The sequence below is a fragment of the Pseudoliparis swirei genome, chromosome 20 (genome assembly GCF_029220125.1).
Source record: "Pseudoliparis swirei isolate HS2019 ecotype Mariana Trench chromosome 20, NWPU_hadal_v1, whole genome shotgun sequence".
NCBI classification, from domain to species: domain Eukaryota; kingdom Metazoa; phylum Chordata; class Actinopteri; order Perciformes; family Liparidae; genus Pseudoliparis; species Pseudoliparis swirei.
The window spans coordinates 21,254,835-21,270,562 of NC_079407.1; the positions used below are offsets into that span (position 1 = coordinate 21,254,835).

Genomic DNA, 15,728 nt, shown 5'->3' on the forward strand with positions numbered 1-15,728 from the left:
ATTCATAATTTCAACTGTTCCTGTTAATTATTTTAAGTAAACATTTATTTTTGTCTACTTCAATTGTTATTATTTTCTTTGTTAATATGTTTGTATTTAAATTACGTATTGTATGGATTAATGAATGTCCTTATTTTAACTGTCACTGTTAGATTTTTCTTTTAAGTACAAATACAAAAAGACGAGTATTGTTTTGCGCCTTTTATTTTGAATGGCTTCACCGGAAGCTTGATTGATTGGGTCTGTAATTACCTCTCGGTCACGTGCCGTTTGTCCTGTCTGAACATGAACACTGCCCTCTGCTGGTGACAATGTGTCACTACACAGTTCAGAAGTTGGTGTGGATGCTGTTGACAGCACGGAATTAAATGAAGAAAGCAGTTAAAATTGAAGAAATGTGGGTTGAAAGAGTTATTCATTTACAGACTAAAGCTGAAAGATAACTAAATATAAGGGGAAGAAATGGACTTTACATTTATTAAAGTTTGTGCACATTGTAATATAGTTAAAACATTCAAAACACATGATAATGTAGGTAATAATAATGTAGGTGTTTTATTTGGGGGGGGGAGGTGTTGGTTTAAAATATTGTATCCATAATTGTATCGACTCAGGTAAACTCGATCCTGTTCTACATACTCCTGCCCGGTAGGTGGCGCTATGCACCTAAACCTTTGGAATTGCAGTCAGACAAAACAAAAAAGCAGCCGTGCCTCCGAACCACGCGTATGAAGTGGCTGTCACGTCACACTCTAACGTCTTGCCGCGATATTTCATCTGTGAAAGGTCGACACTTCTCGAGGCTCAACGAGGTTTAGCAAACTTCCACACCGCCCGCGTCGGCTCGAGTGGTTGTGTTAATCCCGGAGAAGAAGCGCACAGCCCGGCTCTCGGTTTATCTCCCTCCACCCGTCGAGCGTTCATTTTCTAAAAGTTTTATCACGGGTGAGATTAGCGAGCTTTTTGTGGCACGAAAGAGGTCAAACGGCGTCTTGTTGACAGCGGAGTCCGGTTTCTGTCCTCTCCCGCCGCCTCTTCTAGCGGTTCCGCAGACGTCTACGGTCCCGCGGACGATGGTTCTACTGACGCACCTCCGTCCGCCCACCGAGGGAGTGCGGCACGAGCAAGCCGAGACCACCGCGGTGATGGACGGCCAGAAGGTGGGATGCGGCACGCTGTTCGTCGCCGAAACGTAAGTGATGCACGTGGCGTTTGTTTTTGTCCTTAAACCACCGCCTTCAGTATTAGAGCCGCGTTTACTTTGATGAGTTATCAGTGTTTAATGCAGCCTTCGTGTTTCTGTTATACTAACTAGCTAATGTACAGGGTGGAAGGTGTAATAATAACGGATAGCTGCACAACACCGCCACTCCTCGGGCTAGCCACTTCCGCAATAGTTCCTTTCAAAATAATGTTTAGAATTTATTTTCTTTACAAGTAATAATACAAAACTGCAAAATTCCTGCATTAAAAGTGGCACAGTGAATACAAATATCATAATACAAATTAGTACTTGTAGTACTAGGAGTAGAAGGAGTACTATGTTAACCTATTTTTAGTTGTTATATATATGAATGAGTGATTTCCCCTTTTCGCTCTGGGAAGTTGTGACTTTTAATAAAAACATTCTGACATTCAGTAACTGAAGCAGGTAATCGATTAATCACGATTATACAGATTAGTGGTACATTTAGAATAAAAGTCGATCGTTTCTTACGTCATTTTCATATTCAGAACGTGTTTTGCACAAGTTATATGTTGCATATTAACCTTTTGTATGGGTCGTGCAGCTTTGTCATCCCTCCGTTCCCATGTTTCCTGCCCCGGTTGGATGCCACTAAATGTGCCTGCACCCTTTATAAACACACAGTTGTGCGTTTAAATTTGTGTGGGCAGGCGCCTGTCATGGTTTGACGGCTCGGGGATGGGTTTCTCTCTGGAGTACCCCACCATCGGCTTGCACGCCATCTCCAGGGACGTCAGCGCTTACCCACAGGAGCACCTGTACGTCATGGTCAACGGCAAACTCACAGGTGATGGAGGGCCACACGAATGATAAAGTTTGATATTGAGGAGCCGATTGGTTTTTTTTCTTTTCTGTGGCCTGTTTTCAGATCTGCTACTCGTGGTTCCTTCATCAAGAACACCTTTTTAACAATCCCATGTATGGAGAACATCCGTGTGAACCCTCGTGCTGAAACAAGAGGTTTCTGTGAAAGCAGGAGGGGAAGTTTCTAACGGCGTGTGTCTCTACTATGTCTCTGGCTGCAAACTCGCAGGTGAGAACGGGGCAGCGGCTTCAGAAGGAGCGGCCGATATCGAAGAAGAAGAAGAAGATGCCGACGGCGGCAATAACGACGGCGATGATGAAGATGATTTAGGCGCCATCACAGAGATCCGGTTCGTGCCCAGCGACCAGGGGGCATGTGAGTGCTCGCGCTGAGGATGAGAGTCGGGCTGATTCTTGTCCTTTTACTTAAATATGTCCTTTGTAGTCCAGGATCACATCTTCATTCTGTTCAGTTATTGATCATGTTTTCATGGCCACGTGGCAGCTCTACAAGTAAACCACATGATTGATCAGATTTTAATGCACATTACCCATATCATAGTGAGAGTTTCTTGACTACAACACTGCCTCTAATGTCATTGTGTGTGTGTGTGTGTCATCTAGTGGAGGCCATGTTCGCAGCGATGTGCGAGTGCCAGGCGCTGCACCCCGACCTCGAGGACGACGACGACGACTCCGACGACAACGACTTCGAAGGACAAGAGTACAACGTGGAGGAGGCCGGTGAGGACAAAGACACACACACACACTCTCATGCCATCAGCATGTGAGCAACGGGTCAACATAAAAAATAAAAAAAACATTACATTTTAAATAAAAATAAATATTGATATACAAAACTCAGACATGTTTTTACTAGCGAGGTAGTTGTAGAGGTGGAAATAAGATTATACAACCTGCAGTCTCCTCTCTCCTTTTTCTCTCCCTTCTCATTTTCATTTTGGAGAAGCAGAATATTAACGGGCTTTGGCATGAATGTGACGATTTAAAACATTCCCGTTCTGTCTGTTTGTGTCTCCATGCTTGTCCGGACTCTGTGGTTGCAGAAGCAGGTAAGAGGTCCAGCAGCCGTTGCTGCACATAAACACGACTAAATGCCTTCTGTTGAACACAACGGATGAATTATGAGCTAAAATGTGTTTCTTTTTTAAAGCATACAAATCCCCAGCAGTTTACTATATTGAAACTGCAAAACCTTTTTCACCAATATGAATGCTGAGTGGGAGAGGCGAATCAATTTCTTATAGACTTACAACCAGTGGAGTTGCCCCCTGCTGGCCATGAGAGAGAATGCAGGTTTAAGACACTTCTGCTTTAACTGGAGGTGTTAAACCACCTAATGTGTCAGATTACTTTAACCTGCCTTTTATAAGTACTGTATAAACATTACATTAATTTGTAACCCATTATAATGTAATATTGCAAACAGATTTAAAGTGAATATTTTTGTGAATTAAATAAATTGTCGTAAAAATAATAATTTACTATGTCGTAATAATTTGCATGTTATTATTGTCGTCAAACAACTGCATTTATTAAAACACTTCAATTGTAATTATACCGCACACAACTAGATTAAAGTGTGTTCTAAACATTTCTTAAATGTGAATATTGTGCTAAATGGTTATTAAGTAAAGTGTTGCTTTATACCAAGCTGCTGTTTAAAATCAGCATCTCTCCTGCTCCCCCACAGAGCACGGCCACGCCGACATCCCCACCTTCTACACCTGTGACGAGGGTCTGTCGTCCCTCACGCATGAAGGCCACGCCACGCTGGAGAGGCTGGAGGGCATGTTGGCCCAGTCGGTCACTCAGCAGTACCAAATGGCCGGGGTCCGGACCGAAGAAACCAACCCCGAACACGAAGGTTTGGGTCAACATACATACCACTCCAACAAGTCACACACACACACACACAGTATCCTTTATGCTGCGGCTGCAACACGATGGCACAGTTGGAGAACATCTTTGTGCTTTAGACTAATGAAGCTTGTGTATGACATTAGATTGTATCATCTGATACCCACTATCAGTTCTTTACTCCAAGATCTCCTCAGATTAACAGCTGAATATCCAATGAAAAGAATATTTTGTACATCAAACAGGACGATTTGTCTTGACGATTGAATCTTTATTCTTGAGCTCAGGCACACAATATTTCCCCCAAACTCTTTTTATTTAAAATGAATTGACTGATGCCAGTTCTTTAACCCTGTGAACCCTCAAGCGGTTTCGAGATGTTTTACCGCTCCCGTCACATTTTTCTCTCTGCTCCTCTTTGGAAATGAATCAATCCTGGCGACGTACAAAGATCTCCAAGTCTTTTGTGCTGTGTGACGCATGACAGCAGCTGGTTACTTGAAACGGTTCATTTGGGGCTAAATAATAAACTCGCCGGCCGCCCGGCGTTTATGAATTTAGAGTGGGACATGGGGAAAAAATGTGAAGTGGTGATCTTCGCAATAAAACATCTTTGATGGGACGTGTCGCGTCTCGGCCAATCAGCGTTCAGATGTCGACAGCGTTTAGGGGGTTGGGGTTAGCTTGAATGTTAGCCCGCTACATCTCCTGCTGTCATGTTGCACGGTGTAGCGATACTAACAAGGTATCCGTACGTTAACAACGATATGATTTTGCATAGTCTCGATACTTCATTAAAAGAGAGCGCGATAATAGCGAGCACGCTGCTCCGTGTCGAGCTGTCGTTAAGTGGCGGAGCTTTTGAGACCGTCTTCGGCTTTTTAAAAAAAATTTTTTTTAAAAGATGCCAGAAGTGAAATGTTTAAGTTCTTCGTCTCCAATGCAGACAGTCTGTAAAGTTATGTAACTCTACAGCTGCTCATACTAAGGAACTCTGTATCATCTGGTCAGATACGGACTAAAGGCCACATATAATCAATGCTATGATGGCACCATGTAGTTTCATCAATATCTTACTTCGGGCTAATTCTAATATTACTGCCATTTGTTAAGTGTTGAAAAAGTTAACCATACAGATATTTTATTTATTACTATTATAGATAAATATACCAGTATCGTATTTATGGTATCATATTGTTTTTATGTTTTTTGTTAAATGGATACTTTTCAAAGCTTGTGGTTCCTGTTGTTGTTGTTGTTTACAGACAGTATGGAGGTGGACGCAGCAGCGATGGAGGCCGGTCAGTTTGAGGACGCAGACGTCGACCACTGGTAACGACAACAGCGAGACTTTAACATGAATTAAAAGATATCACGAGCGGCAACAAAATAACCTCAAACGTCTTTGTGAATGTGAGCAGTCTGCTTCACTCACGCCTTGTCCCACTCTTTCTGCAGATGGAAGGCCCCGAAGAGGCCGGCTGAAGCACCGATGCAGTGTTGCATCATGGGATTGGAGGAGAGGACAGCAGCACTTCTCGAACGCTCCCGGCTCTTACTCTCTTCAGAAACAAAAAATGTTCCCCGTGTCCTTAAACGTCATCTTACTTGTCTCTTTTTGTAGCTCGCCACATTTTCTCTCACTTCATCGGAAGTCGCGTGTTGCTTTTTGTGGCTTTTTTTTAGTCGCATTCATCTCTACTAATTTGTCCAAACCATATTCTTAAAGTATGCCGTAGACAGTTAAATCGGCTACTGTAGACTTTTGAGATGAAGCCCACATCCTGTTAACTGCATAAACAAAACGATGACTTTGTTTGTTTTGTACCTAACGACCAATTTAATATCAGATTTTCCTGCTGAGGAAAACAAATGTCTTTGTATTAAACTGTCAATAAATGCATAGTTTTTCTATCTATCTTCTGTTTGATTTATTCGTATTAAATCAAGGGATAAAAGCCGTAACGTAATTCTGTTGTACAATATGAGCGGGGAGGGGTGGTGCAAATAGGCAAGAATCTGGCTTTACAATCCAGATTGATATACAGCGGTTACCAGCGAGCCGATTATATTGTTTGTACTGAAGGCCACCGTAGTTCTCTGATATTTGGAAAGGAGCAGTAAGCGGAGTGTGATTCAGTTGGTTGCAAAGAAAACCTCACCAATCAATATTTTTATTTTCAACAGTTTAATCTGCCTTTACAGAGAACTCGAAGGCACCAGTTGAACCTGTGCTCACATGGACCCGTGTGCTCTACATTCCTACACTGTGCTTGGCTCTGCAATGTCACATTAGCTATAAACATCCTAAGAGCTACACATTTTCTCTAGGAAGCCATGTTCTTTTGTTTGATTATACAAATAAAGGTTTTTGCCGTATTATCATACACAGAACATCCCATTCTCAACTTTCTCTGGTAAATGTTTGTTGATCAACGAAGGAATTAAATGGAGTACATTATTTCAATACACACAGAACCTGGCAACGTATTGCAACGACAAGCTAATTGTTTGGAAGATTGACTGACATGCTGCAATCTGCCCCAACGCCATGCGAGCAGCAGGCTATCTGGTGATTTAGTTATGCTTGTGTGTGTGTTTAACTTTGAACAGTTTCAGAATAAAACAGAAGTGTTGCTGAGCCTCAGAGTGATAAACGAGAAGTCCCCTTCCCCAGCTGGCTCATGCCGTCTTCTTGGTCTCCTGGGGGAGACGGAGGGATGGAGACTTCCCCGCCAGCAGGGGGACGAGTTTATCGAACAGCAGCACGGAGCTCATCATCCCTGCAACCGAAAAAACACACACACACACATGCACAAACGTGTGTGTGTGTGTCCAGATTTGTGGTACTTGTAATGCACTTGAGTATTTCTATGTTGTTCTACTTTAGATTTCTTCTCCGTCGCAGAGACACATGTTGTATTCTTTTACTCAGCATTTATTTCACAGCTTTACTTTGCAGGATTTTAATTGTTAATACAAATTATACATCATGCACTATATATATTGTGATTAAGTTACCCAGCATCATATTCAGTAATTCACACGGGCTTCACCTTTTCAATAATTTTATTATTTGATCAAATATACTGAAAGAGGCTATTCTGTCTAATGTAACAAAGTACTCGTACTTCGGTAGTAAGTAATAATTCCACATGTGCTTATCTGTATATAAACTTAAATGCTAAATAAAATAGGTTTCAAAAAGAGTCTCTGAAATACAGAGTGGAGTATCAAGTTGTATGTTACTTTAAATAAACATAATTATGTAAATGACATCAGAATTGTACTCCGGTGCCGTACGCTCGTGTAACTTTCCACCCACAACATGAATGATGTATTCATGCTTATTTGTTTTGATGATAAAACCTGAACGTGTCATATGGAACGCCGGGTCAAATACTCGCTGTTGTGGAGTCAGGGGACTCAACACACACCGCTGCGCCTCGGGGGTCTTACCCAGCAGCGGGCTCAGCCAGTACACCAGGCAGTACTCCAGGAAGGAGTTTCCACTGCAGGGGAACTGTGTGGAGAAGGCCAGCGCCGGGTTAATCACTGCTCCTGTCACACTGCCACCTGCACACACACACACACACACACACACACACACACACACACACACACACACACACAGTATGTACAAACCTGCAGTAACTGTCCATCCCTTAATAACTCCTAAACTAACAAAGTGAATGTGCTTCTATATTCTTGATTGGAAGATAACAATGTACATTTTATGTTCAGCTAATTATAAAACAGCTCATAAGAGGCTTCCAGATTCTGTCCAGGTGTGTGTTGATGAAATGTGTTCACCTGGACCTCAACCCGTCACCTACTGCTCCACCCTGTGAGCCAATCAGACTCAGCTCAGGGCACCAGGCCTCCCCACATGCTGGATGCCTGAATGCTATAGGAATGATAGGCTGAGGGGACTGGTTATACTGGGACCAAGAGGCTGAGTGGACTGGGGGCATAGAGGCTTAGTGGGCTGGTTCTACTGGGAAAGAGATGCTGAGTGGACTGGGGCATAGAGGCTGAGTGGACTGGTTATATGAGACCAAGAGGCTGTGGATGGTTATGGGAAAGAAATGCTGACTTGCTGAGTGGACTGGTTTCAATGGAACTGAGAGGCTGAGTGGACTGGGACATAGAGGTTTAGTGGACTGGTTATACTGGGGCAGAAAGGCTTGTTTGTTTATTGTGCGGTCGGTATAACCAGCACGTGTCATTATTTAACTTTATGTATTCAGCTAATTGCTAAATAAGAAACTGAAACAACACCATTCTGTATTTAGAGAGCTGCCAAAGAGCCGATGAGCAAGGCTGGATGTCAGACTCGTAACCTCCACCAACAAAGAGGAACAACTAAACAGAGTGAAGTCTGCGCCATACCTGCATAAACCACTATCGCGATGACCGCAGCCACCGCATGCACGCGGTATTTCTCCTCCACCGGTCGCGTGTGCGTTATGGCGGTCTGAACCGCGAAGGCGCACGCGAGCTCCACCGCGGCGGCCTTGGGCAGGGGAGCGCGGATGGCGCTGATGCACTGGTAGCCGAGCAGCTTGTGCCGCGCGTGCAGCCGCGACAACCCGACGCCCCAGATCACCGGCACTGCGGCTCGCGCGGCAGCGGCAGCGGCAAACTGGCACGCGATCCGCTGCAGGGCGCACCCGGCCGAGAACCTCGCGTGGTACGCGTGCTCGAGCGCGCCGGAGGGGTTGCCTGTGGCCCCGCCGAAGGTGAGCCCGTGCACCACCGCCGCAAGGTACGTGAAGGTGAGCGCGAGGCGAGGCTCGATTCCGCCCACGTCGGCCAGCAGCTTCAGCTCGTGCGTGCAGCAGCACAGCTGGAAGGTGGACACGAGCTCCACCGCGTACACGGAGAGCCCGGTGTCCGCGAGGGCCCTGGTCATCAACCTGCGGGTCGCGTCGCTCAGCGCGACGATCCCCGCGAGCACCAACAGAGACACGGCCACGTCCGATGTCATGTTAGCGGCAGGTCTGCGCCCTCAACCGCTGGGAGACTCCGCTGCGCGCACGCTGCCGCTGCCGCTGACTCTCGCGTCCTCTGACCGTGCCGGGCTGCTGCTCTCTCCCGGAGGATGTGGGCTTTAACCGCGGGAGTAAATGAGCTTTAGTCCCGTTAGCTCACATGGTGCGGAAGTGACTGAACTCCACAGTTCTCCTCCTCTCCCTGTTGTCCCCTCGCCCACACTCGTATACCTTCATCTCTCTGATTGCTTGCCATTGCTCTCCCTTAACCCTCCTATTTGTGAAGAGGACTTTCTACAACCTAAAATCATCACAAATATATGAGAAATAGTGAATTATGTGGCGCGCGACCTGTATTGTATTTCGTGGGTCCAGGTTGTCCTTTGGGCCATTACTCACACACTGCAGGACTCACACACTGCTGTTGGTCCATCACCGGCCAGGAGACACACACAGATTGCACAACACAAGATGGATGTATCCAGCTGTATTGTGTTTTAATGATGATTCCAGAGACTTTGCAAGTCATTGCAGCACCATTTTTACTAATTCAGATTATTCCTGAATATTCAGAAGCAAGCTTGTAGATTTGGGTGTGAGGACCCTTTTTATCACGGAATAAAAACAAAGGGAAAAAAAATGCCAGTTAAATAAAATATATAAATAATAGAGACATGTACTTTTATTTGTGAGTCAATGTGTTTTATGTATTTCTTTTGTCATCGACGCTAGTTCCACACTCCTTGTAGTTCCACACTCTCACCACTAGATGGCTCTGTCTCTTTATTATTCTCCTCATTTAGTGCGGTACCTTCATAATGATCATGAACATTATCACAGTGTGCTCTGAAAACACAATACATTATAACTTCAACGATTCAACAACTAGTTATTGTTTTGCTGGAATGTAAATCGAAGTATATCGAAATAGATTTAATTTACCAAAGGACGTTCCTCATTAATATATTTTTTTGGGTGAATTTTCTCTCTGAATTGAGGGTCGAAGGAAAAGAGGGGGTCTATTCTGTACAGATAATAAACCCCCATAGTAATATTTTATTGGATATTTGTAATTCCATATAGTTTAATGTATGTTAAATATATGTAGATTACATTATTATTATAACAATTTGTTGTTGTATTGATTAAACTTAGCTATATTTATCTTTCCACCACAAAATTTAGTTATTTACTATGTTTTCTTTTTTAAATTATTTTTACTTTTGGTGAATATCATTCTTCATGAATTCCTATTTCTTTCTATTTTTTTTATCGGTGGTGACAAACTAAAGTCCTGCAGGCTACTTAAGTAAAATTAGTAGGTATACTTTCCTTTTCCATTTTTCGCTACTTCATACTTAATACTCAAATGTAGCTCCACCATGACCAGCTGCAACACTAAGTAGATCCCTACATCCATTTATGAGTGATTATAATTTAATAATGTACGATGTATTATGCTACGATGTTGCGTTGCTCCTTTTTAAGCAGAACTATATTACCCAACCAGAGCTGTTATTTAAAAATCAGGAAATATATCAGTAAGTTGTTTTCTTATTATATTCATTATCAACTGGACTTGTATTAGTGCAGGAGAAGAAAATACTATCTTTTTTCAAATACCAATTGTATTGTTATCTAAATATACAAACTATAAAAAACGTGAGTCATCCCCCGGGCGAGTTACACCTGAATGTAACGTCCGCAGCCAGAGTTTAGAGGTAAACTGCAATGTGTACTTTACTCCCGACGGCTGTGAACGCCTCACCGCTCGCTTTCTAGCAATGAGCCGGGACCCGCCCCGGACTCCGAGCACACCAGCCAATCGGCGGCGAGTGGTCGCCCCAGCAACCAATGGCGTGTCCGGAGCGCCGTAAAAGGGGGCGGGTGCAGCAGGCTTCTCCGTGCCCGGCTAACAATAGCCTGGAATCGGCAAGTTTACTGTTGAAAAAAAAAAAAACCCAGCCAGCAGGGCCACAGAGCTGAGCGGAGCTGAACCGGGAGGAGAACAGAGTTTCGCCGAATACACGAGACGGTGTGTCCCGGTGTCGGATAACTATCACGCTGCATTCTGGACATTTTCTTTTTTTTCAAATTCCTCGGAACCAGACAAGTGGTGAGTGAGCCTCTGTCGACTTTATTCCCGAATCCTCAAACGTAGCCGTCCATCTCCGTCCTCAGCATGGTGCGGTCGTGAATGAAGGGCTCGTTTGCCCGTGGAGAGGAAGGGGTTAACGGTCTACTGTCGGATGCCTTGCTTTCTATCTGCATTCAGATATTAACGCCCCGGTACCAGGCAGGCCCATCAGCCACGACGGGGTTATTACAGCCCTATGGCGGGTGTTATTTGTTATTACACCGGTGTCCTCCCGGTTCAGCAGCCGCCTCTGATAACGTGGGAGCTTCTGCTGGCCAACTCGTGGACACGGCAGGGCGAGTATCGAGTGAACGAATGAATGAATGAAAGAAATAATGAATGAATGAATCAAAGAAATACACTTTACAAATCTCTGGAACGAAGGATACTTTATTTATAAGCTCTTATAATAAGTTTTAAGTCACGGGTTAAGTGTTTGATCCACTCACATCATCTCGTAAGAGTAATTTAATATGCAGTGGTGCAAAGTAATTATTAAAAATACATCACACAATACAAGTACTACACTTAAGTACACTGTTGAGGTATTTTAACGTAACTGGAGAATATTCATTGTTCTGCTCCAGTATTCTTCTCTTTTATTATTTCTTTCATTAGGGTTGAGATAATAAAACAGGAAATAATAAACAAATCAATAATGAATGTGACAAGCTTCCCCTGCATTATTTAAAGTACATAAAGTTAGCCCCACATTTTACTAAATGCATCATGCGAGTGAAGAGCATGTGAGTGCATCAATGGTTATAATCCAATAATAAAATCTAGATATTATTTTGAAAATCTTGCCAATAAGTGATTTCGACTTTTGATACTTTTAAAGTATTGTTTGCCGTTAACACTTTTGCACGCTCACTTGAGTAAATATCTGCTTGCAGGACTTTTACTTGTAACACAGTATTTCTACATTGTGGTATTGATACTTTTAATGAGTAAAATATCGGAGACCTTCTTCACTGTTAATACATCAGTGAAGCTTTCTGCTGCAGATCCACATCACCATCGTTTCTCTGTCAGCTGTGCCTCCAGCTGATCTGGGCTGACGTTTTTAAAAAAAATGGTATTTTCTTATCTGGGTGACCAGTTTCCTGGGTATTGAAAACCCCCCACAGATGACTTGAGTGAAACACACACAGGACTAGTGACTGCCATGTTGACGGGCTTGTCGTTTTTGTTTACCGGCTCCCTTCAACGAACCCTGAGAGTTCCAGCGCCTCTGTTTGAAAACCTCTGCTGCTGCTCACATATATCTGTGAATTTTAATAAAGCCTCGATGAACTGGAGGGGGGTTGGACCCCACTGAAGGGAGTGTGTGGTAGAATATTGTATTTATTAATTATATTAAATATTTGATGGTTTCCTCTGGGGAATATATTACATCTTTCTATCTGAGCCGTTGAGCGCACCGTTGTGTCAATGCTCATTTCCATTCACACCACAGAATGATGAATTAAATAATATATAGACATATGTTCACAGTCCTGATAGATAAGGCTTTGTTAATGCCCTGAATCATGATATTCACCTCTAGAAACAATTAGACAATTAATATAGTAGAGGATTGAGAAATGTAACCGATTAAATATTTTGATAATTACATTTTTGATTCATCGTATGTCATTTTTCAATAAAAAATAGGGAAATATTCCCTAATTTAGCCTTCCTAAAAATTAAGATTTTCTGTTTTGCTGTCTAATCTCATTATAAATGTATTTTATTTCGGACCTTTGTCAGACAAAAATAGATAGATTGATTGATGGTGGAAATAATCGTCATTTGCAGCCTTACTTTAAAGGAGCTTTAGGAGAAGACAGTAAATTCAGATGAAACTCCACCTCCCAGAAAAAAATATTCACTGATTCTTGATGAATGCACACATGAAAAGAGCATCTACGTTTCAAACACTACGTTAAATTGGCTTTAACGCCCTGTACTGTATTATACGGACAGTGGCGGTGCAGCAGTTGCCGTGGAGACCTGGGAGTGGCCGAAAGAGCGGTTTATGACCCCCATGTGAAGCATGAGGCCACCCAGTTGTGTCTTTAGGCCGGGAGGCAGGGGTTAATGACCCATTTGGCTACTGTGGCTTTGGGCTTGGCTACTTCAGGAGAGCAGACAGAGTGTGTGTGTGTGTGTGTGTGTGTGCGTGGATGCGCATTTTCCTTTTGGCCAATCTTTGACCCACAATAGAGCTACTTACTGACACACACATACACACACACACACACACTCACACAGCTGTTTCCTGCTAATACTATGTCCCACTATTCCTCTACCTGGTGCATCGGTGCAGTGTTGGGGTGGAGGGCACAGCCTGGGGGTGCCTCAGGAGATGGAAGACACGCTGAACTACTTTGCTCAGTTTGAAGGGCCAGTGTGTCGGATTTGCTGTCAGCCAGTCGAAACGTGTCAGGGAACAATAGTGGCTGATGCAAAAATACGTGAAACAGCGAATGTACACAGTCAGTAATTCAGAGACGCGTAATTGGCGGTAAATTAGCTTGAGCCGGTAGCGGGGCAGAGGACCGCTAGCTGAGCCGTGAGGATTCAGAGTAAATGTACAGCAGGAGTTGCCCTTTGTGCAGAAATGCATGCTGTAGCTCGTCAAGGTCTGATGGAGGTTTAAATCATGTTTACAATGTTTACTGAGGGAATAAAGAGAGAAGTAGTCGTTTTTCTTATAAACTTCGATACAACCAGAGGAGTCGCCCCCTGATATCTATATATATCTATATATATCTATCTATATATATATATTATATATATATATATATATATATATATATATATATACCATGTGGTGATAGAATTCTACAATCAAAAATGAACTAAATTACTCCTTAGGATGTATATCTTTCTATTATGTTCTTTGCTCGCTCACACACAGCTTCAACAGGAACGGTTCTATTGGCCGTGGAGCAGCCAGAATCCTGCCCACAGCTTCATAATGCACAGTCTGTCTGCCTGAAGGCTGCTGGAGCTGCTGAGCACAGCGTCTAGACGAACTCCGACGGCACAAAACAAGGCGCTTCCCTACATGAATCCAGGCGAAAAGCTGTGGTCCATGTTGTCTTTGAGTGTTTCATCCGCTTCATTGGTGTGAAGGCAGATGAAAGGAGGCGCGTCTCTAATCTGCTGATATGGAAGGGGTGATCACTCATACTGTTGGTGTGTGGCGGTGATGAGCAGACCCCGGGGAGAGGATTAACATTTTCCTCCTCGCCTCAGTTCAGTTTCATTGAGGGGAGTCGGAGGAGAAAGAAGAGTCTACAGGTGGAGCTCCATTCAGGGAGGGCGTGAGTGTAATTTGCTTAGTTTTCCTAACAACAGTGTGTTTGCTGCACTCAGAAGCTCCTCCCCTTCTGTTGGTTGTACAGAAAAGCCCCCAGACGTAAAAATAAATAAAAACACTACACAAAGTTTCCAATAGCAGTGAGGAAAATATGGCGGAGCAAGATTTTACAGGAGTTCCCTGAATGTCACACCCTCTTTCACAAATGAATCCAGAGTGGAGCTGAATGATTTCCGAGAAGAATAAATTGATCTAATTGTGATTATTTTTGACGTTTTGCGATGCGCTTTGGAACATTCATGGGAAGGGTGACTTATTACATCGTTATTCTCATTTTGCATTGGAAAACCTCATCAAATAAACACGCTGTGCTGTTCGCATGGATCTGTACCCAAAACAATGATGTGTTCCTGAGGTCTGTGGCCAGGACATTAAAACACACACATTCCTCACTCGCTCATACTGAGCCTTCTGGAAATGTCAAACTTGCAGCGCGACACGGTGCGATGTTGATCAGATCTCGATGAACCCGATGCACACTTTTAATCACACAGCTGAGAGATTTCTGTAAACACACACCATGTCCCTGAATATTAAAATATATGTGCGTGCGAGGACGGCCGACAGCTTCTTGAGGGTTGACACCATGTTTTTGTGTATGTACAGTCAGGTCCATACATATTTGGACATTGACACAATTTTCATAATTTTGGCTCTGTACACCACCACTATACATTTTGAATGAAACAATCAAGATGTGCTTTAAGAGCAGACTTTCAGCTTTAATTTGAGGGTCTTTACATCCACATCAGGTGACCGGTGTAGGAATTACAACACATTTCATATGTGGACCCTCCTTTTAAAGGGATCAAAAGTAATTGGACAAACTAACATAATCATCATTGTGATTGTCAATTTTAATATTTGGTTGCAAATCCTTTGCAGTCAAGTACAGCCTGACGTCTGGAACCCAGAGACATCACCGGACGCTGGGTTTAGAATAGAATATAGAATATACACTTTTATTAATCCCCAAGGGGAAATTAGTTCTCTGCATTTAACCCATCCTTAATTATTAAGGAGCAGTGGGCTGCAGTGAAGCGCCCGGGAAGCAACTGGGGGTTCAGTGCCTTGCTCAAGGACACTTCGACTTGCAACTAATGGGGAGAGCGGGGATCGAACCCACAACCCTGCGGTTGCAGGACGGCCCTCTTACCCCACTGAGCTAAAGCCACCTCCAAGTTTCATCCCTGGTGAGGCTCTACCAGGCCTCTACTGCACCTGTCTTCACTTCCTGATGCTTCTTGGGGCATTTCCCCTTCAGTTTGGTCTTCAGCAAGTGAAATGCAGCTCCAT

General features: G+C 43.5%; 3 protein-coding genes across 5 annotated transcripts in view; 2 read left to right on the top strand and 1 right to left on the bottom strand.

Annotated features, from left to right (window-relative positions):
- Positions 1-709: 709 nt before the first annotated feature.
- On the top strand, positions 710-5,849 carry clns1a (chloride channel, nucleotide-sensitive, 1A). 2 transcript variants are annotated; one of them, XM_056440983.1, is made up of 8 exons: positions 710-945; positions 1,042-1,192; positions 1,897-2,033; positions 2,280-2,426; positions 2,675-2,794; positions 3,765-3,938; positions 5,197-5,263; positions 5,390-5,849. In XM_056440983.1, coding segments are annotated over exons 2-8 (765 nt in total). In that variant the 5' UTR covers positions 710-945; positions 1,042-1,073; the 3' UTR covers positions 5,391-5,849. The 2 variants fall into 2 exon arrangements, with proteins under 2 accessions (XP_056296958.1, XP_056296957.1); XM_056440982.1 differs by having other exon boundaries at positions 710-1,192.
- A 212-nt stretch (positions 5,850-6,061) lies between these two features.
- Positions 6,062-9,560, bottom strand: aqp11 (aquaporin 11). Of its 2 annotated transcripts, none has more exons than XM_056441231.1 (3): positions 8,324-9,560; positions 7,391-7,454; positions 6,062-6,714 (listed from the first exon to the last, which is right to left on the bottom strand). In XM_056441231.1, exons 1-3 carry the CDS (start codon positions 8,919-8,921, stop codon positions 6,684-6,686), a joined length of 693 nt encoding a protein of 230 aa, XP_056297206.1. In that variant the 5' UTR covers positions 8,922-9,560; the 3' UTR covers positions 6,062-6,683. The 2 variants fall into 2 exon arrangements, with proteins under 2 accessions (XP_056297206.1, XP_056297205.1); XM_056441230.1 differs by having other exon boundaries at positions 7,391-7,507.
- Positions 9,561-10,885: 1,325 nt separating this feature from the next.
- The window catches only part of pak1 (p21 protein (Cdc42/Rac)-activated kinase 1), a 42,228-nt gene continuing 37,385 nt past the window's right edge, over positions 10,886-15,728 (top strand). The window contains exon 1 of the mRNA XM_056441654.1: positions 10,886-11,041. The gene's annotated coding sequence lies outside the window, so the exon portion shown is untranslated. The remainder of the gene's footprint in view (positions 11,042-15,728) is intronic.

Bases quoted from the DNA above. Each gene is read 5' to 3' on its own strand.
- clns1a (XM_056440982.1), top strand. From the start codon at position 1,074: ATGGTTCTACTGACGCACCTCCGTCCGCCCACCGAGGGAGTGCGGCAC. The intron at 2,427-2,674 runs GTGAGTGCTCGC...TGTGTCATCTAG, and splicing joins GCCCAGCGACCAGGGGGCAT to TGGAGGCCATGTTCGCAGCG. The intron at 2,795-3,764 runs GTGAGGACAAAG...GCTCCCCCACAG, and splicing joins GTACAACGTGGAGGAGGCCG to AGCACGGCCACGCCGACATC.
- aqp11 (XM_056441230.1), bottom strand. From the start codon at position 8,921: ATGACATCGGACGTGGCCGTGTCTCTGTTGGTGCTCGCGGGGATCGTC. The intron at 7,508-8,323 runs GTATGGCGCAGA...GTGTGTGTGCAG, and splicing joins CGCGATAGTGGTTTATGCAG to GTGGCAGTGTGACAGGAGCA. The intron at 6,715-7,390 runs GTAAGACCCCCG...TTTCGGTTGCAG, and splicing joins CTGGCTGAGCCCGCTGCTGG to GGATGATGAGCTCCGTGCTG.